At 45.0% G+C, this 5003-nt stretch overlaps 1 protein-coding gene across 1 annotated transcript; it reads left to right on the top strand.

Annotated features, from left to right (window-relative positions):
* The first annotated feature begins 3548 nt into the window (after window positions 1–3548).
* Window positions 3549–4496, top strand: LOC101438788 (olfactory receptor 2V1). The gene has a single exon (XM_004468586.2). It carries the CDS (start codon window positions 3549–3551, stop codon window positions 4494–4496), a length of 948 nt encoding a protein of 315 aa, XP_004468643.1.
* Window positions 4497–5003: the final 507 nt, after the last annotated feature.

Genomic DNA, 5003 nt, shown 5'->3' with positions numbered 1-5003 from the left:
AGGATTTCTTGAGACTTCTATACATAATACAATTATTATTCATTCAACAACATTTGCTGAGAACATAGCATATGACAGGCACTGCTCTAGGAGCCAAGGATTCCACAGTAAACAAAAAAATGGAATCAGAAAATATAGGTCCTAGGTGAAAAAGCATGAAAAAACATAATCCATGGGAATAAAATGTGCAATGTCTGATGGTTTAGTGTTCTGTGGGAAATATAAGGTAGGGAAGGGAAACGGAGAGCAGAGGGATTGAATATTAAGTAAAGTGTTGAGGGAAGGCTTTGCTGATAAGGTGAGAAAGAGGTGGAGGATATCTGGGAAGAGCCTTCCGTGAAGAGAGAAGAGGCAGCACCCAGCTCTGTTTTAGGCTGACATCTGTGTGTTGTGTGAGAGGAAGAGCAAGGAGACCAGTGAGGCTGGATTGAGGTAGCATAGGGAGAGGAAAAAGAAAGGTGGTGTGGATGTCTTGCTTTTATTCTTGAAGCACTTTGGCTTTTATTCTTATTATCTTAGGAGAAAGGCTCACTCCAGCTGCTATGTAGCAAACCGACTATTGGGGGTTGGGTGGAATCAGATGATAGGTCCAGTTGCAGCCACTGCGGTCATCACAGGGAGCAGTGACAAAAGCTGTGCCAGAGTGGGAGTAGAAAGGAGTGACGAGGAATCAGAGTATATTGGAAGAAGAACCAGCAGGATTTTCAGATGGATTGGACATGTGTGTGTTTGTGTGACAAAGAGAGAAGTCAAGGATGACTCAGGTTATGTGGCCAGGGTAACTGAACAGATTTGCCATAACTGAGATGAGAAAGAAAAAGAGAGGATGGGTGTGTCTCCAGGGGAAGATTAAGAACTCTGCTTAGTTACTTTGGGTAATGGACATCCAAGGGAGATGCTGAGAACACAGTGGATAAAAGAATGTGGGGATCAAGGGAGCTGTCCAGGATTGGTAATTAAATGTTTTTTTTTTTTTTTTTAAAGATTTATTTAATTTCCCCCCCTCCCCTGGTTGTCTGTTCTTGGTGTCTATTTGCTGCGTCTTGTTTCTTTGTCCGCTTCTGTTGTCGTCAGCGGCACGGGAAGTGTGGGCGGCACCATTCCTGGGCAGGCTGCTCTTTCTTTTCACGCTGGGTGGCTTTCCTCACGGGCGCACTCCTTGTGCGTGGGGCTCCCCCACGCGGGAGACACCCTTGCGTGGCACGGCACTCCTTGCGCGCATCAGCACTGCGCATGGCCAGCTCCACACGGGTCAAGGAGGCCCGGGGTTTGAACCTCGGACCTCCCATATGGTAGACGGACGCCCTAACCACTGGGCCAAAGTCCGTTTCCCGGTAATTAAATGTTATTAGTCAACCACATAGTATTGATTTTAGGATATTTTACATTTTAGTGTCTCTTCTGGAAAATCCCACATAAACTTTCTCATTGGAGGTTCACAGGAGTGCAGTGATGAAGGACAGGTGTAATTATCCTCATTTCATAGATGATGCAGCCATGTCTGGCATAGGCTGAGAGCTGGAGAAGGTCCACAGCTGGGGGTGACTGGGCTGGTTTTGGGACCCAGGAATCCTATGTTTTTTCTTGTTTTCTGTCTATCATGTTTAAGGTTTCTGCAAAGAAAGATTTTCTGGGGAGTGGCAATTGAATAGAGTTTTTGATGAGAGAAACGTGATAATTGTGAGAAGGGATGTGAGGGAGTGAGCATGTGTGTGTGTGGGGGGGGGGGGGAGAGAGAGAGAATACATTTCCATGTGGGTGCATATGGCTGAGGGCCTCTGCAAATGATAGAAGCATCCTCAACACAAGATGGAGGAATGTCTGCTATGAGGTCTAGGGAATACTGGTTGTTCTGCTAGTTGGTTGCTCTGGAGAACAATGTGGCCAAGATGGTGATTGATGGCTGAGGGAACAGTGATATGTTCATACTGAAAACCTCTCCAAACTCGTCCCTGGGTCTTTTGGTGGTGTGGACACTGAGGCATGTCTTCTTGAGCAGAGGACTGCTCCCTTGTATAGAGACCCAGTTCAAGGGGCCCACCTCTTTGGTCATGAATTTGGGTAGCTCCATTCTAGTTTAGGAATTTAAGTGGACCTGTGCACAGAGTGTGTTGTGTTGATTCACCTCATAGCCTCACATCTTCTTCCTTTTTTGCCTCAGTCTTCTTTGTAGTAAGATAAGGTAAAAATAAAGACATCAGCATGCAAATGTCTTGTAGATATGACAGTTGTCCAATTATCAGAGAACATCTTTGTCTTTTGTACATGCTCTGAAGATATTTCTTATTTTATCTCTCATGATCTCTCATGGAAATGGATCAAGTAGTGAACTCCCCTTACCTTCAGGTCAAGGTCAAAGACTCCTGAAATTAGAGGACAGCATTTCTGTTTTCAAAAAAGGACTACTGCAGCTTCAAGTAACTTTATTGTATATTATTTTATCAGTAAACATGTAGCATTAGAAACAGTCTAAACAGAAATGGCACTAGAGAGTGCAGGATATTTATAGTTTTTCATATGCCTTTCTACAAGGTTGGCATTTGAGTAAAATCTGAAGCAGGTGAGAGAGAGAAATCTGGGAAAAGCCATTCCATAGGAGAAAAAATGCAATGACCCAAAGCTTGGAGTGTGTCCTTTCTCTCTGAGAAAATTCAGGAAATTACTGTGAGTGAGAGTAAGTTGTAGGAGGTGAGGTCACAGGTATAGGAGTTTGTGGGCAGAAAATAGGGTGTGACTGCAAGGATTTTTAGCTTAATTTGGAGTACTGGAGAATTACATTCTTTCAGCAGGGTGCTACATCACAGGACTTGCACTTCAGCAGAATCATTGAACTGCTATGGGAATAGACCCATGGGGTTCAAGGGTAGAAGCTGGGAGACAAGGAAGGAGGCAATTGCAAAAATACAGCCGAGAGAGACTGAAGGTTTGGACCAGGGTAGTAGCAGTGGGTATGGTGAGAGTTAATTGAATTGTGAGGTATTCTGATCATAGAGTGAAGACTTTTTTGATGGTTTAGACATAGGGAATGAAGGCAATAGAAGAATTAAAAATGATTCCTAAAATTTTTTCCCTAGAAAAATAAAGACAAAAGAATACCTCAAGTCTCCATTACATTCCCTCATTTTAACATATACAAATTATCTCTAGGGAATGATGTGGTCCAAGTCCTGTTAGGGTTTTTTTTTTCAATTTCATGTGATGAAAGAGTCAGTGCATTTGGCTAAGCCAAGACTTTTCCTGCTGAAGATGGATTTTCCAATAGCTTTGAGACACATAAACTAGTCCAATTTCTACTCTTCTTGATACGGACATATACAAATATAGCTACGCAGTCCAATTCTATGAGGTAGCAGAGATCTTATCATTTGCGTCATGGTTATATGAAAGAGTGTCCTCTTGTATGTCCCAAAGCTTATGTTGTTGAGCGCTGATGAATTTCAAAAGAAATAACTGATTGAAGAAGGAAAACTTGAGAGGTACAAAAAGAAATGTCACTGATCCCAGAATTTCTCTTTCAATGTTGTTAGGTGACCTGGAACAACTGAGCTATGGGAACATGGTTGAACCAATCATCTCTAGATGGCTTCCTCCTCGTGGGCATCTTTTCCCGTAGCTGGACTGATCTTGTTCTCTTCTCTATGGTCATGGTGGTCTTCACGGTTGCTCTCTGTGGGAATTTCCTCCTCATCTTCCTCATCTACATCGATCCTCAACTCCATACACCCATGTACTTCTTCCTCAGTCAGCTTTCCCTCATGGACCTCATGTTGGTCTGTAACATTGTGCCAAAGATGGCAGTCAACTTCCTGTCGGGCAGTAAGTCCATCTCTTTTGTGGGTTGTGGTGTACAAATTGGCTTTTTTGTGTCTCTTGTGGGATCTGAAGGACTCTTGCTGGGACTCATGGCTTATGACCGCTATGTGGCCATTAGCCACCCACTTCACTATCCCATCCTCATGAATCAGAGGGTCTGTCTCCAAATTGTTGGAAGCTCCTGGGCCTTTGGGATACTAGATGGAATGATCCAGATGGTGGCAGCCATGAGCTTCCCCTATTGTGGCTCCAGGAAAGTGGACCACTTCTTCTGTGAGGTGCCAGCTTTATTGAAGCTGGCCTGTGCAGACACATCTCTTTTTGACACCCTGCTCTTTGCTTGTTGTGTCTTCATGCTCCTGCTTCCCTTCTCCATCATTGTGGCCTCTTATGCTCGTATCCTGGGGGCTGTGCTCAATATGAACTCTATTTATGCTTGGAAAAAAGCTCTGGCCACTTGTTCCTCCCACTTGACAGCTGTATCCCTCTTCTATGGGGCAGCCATGTTCATTTACCTGAGGCCTAAGCGCTACCGGGCCCCTAGCCATGACAAGGTGGTCTCTGTCTTCTACACAGTCCTTACACCTATGCTCAATCCCCTCATTTATAGCTTGAGGAACCGAGAAGTAATGGGGGCACTGAGGAAGAGCCTGGGCTATTGTAGGATTGGCAGACAGCTCTGAAGGCCAGGACATCTTGTGCCTGGCTCTGCCACCTCCTAGCTGTGTTGGTAAGTCTTAACCCCTTTGTGAGAGTCTGTTCCCTCATCAATAAATTGGAATCATAATGCCCACTCTACCTCACAAGGTTGTTGTGGGGGTCACTGGATACAAATCTACAGCCATATGCAGACTTGTTGCATTGCTAATATTGTCATTATAGATGGCTTATAATTTTTTTTTTTTAAGATTTATTTTATTTATTTATTTAATTCCCCTCCCCTCCCCCAGTTGTCTGCCCTCTCTGTCTCGTCGCTGGGTCTTGTTTCTTTGTCCGCTTCTGTTGTCGTCAGCAGCACGGGAAGTGTGGGCGGCGCCATTCCTCGGCAGGCTGCTCCCTCCTTCGCGCTGGGTGGCTCTCCCTATGGGTGCACTTCTTGCGCGTGGGGCTCCCCCACACGGGGGACACCCCTGTGTAGCACGGCACTCCTTGCGCGCACCAGCACTGCACTTGGGCCAGCTCCACACGGG

The sequence above is a fragment of the Dasypus novemcinctus genome, chromosome 2, assembly GCF_030445035.2.
Source record: "Dasypus novemcinctus isolate mDasNov1 chromosome 2, mDasNov1.1.hap2, whole genome shotgun sequence".
Taxonomy (NCBI): domain Eukaryota; kingdom Metazoa; phylum Chordata; class Mammalia; order Cingulata; family Dasypodidae; genus Dasypus; species Dasypus novemcinctus.
This window is presented reverse-complemented; position numbering and strand designations above follow the sequence as displayed.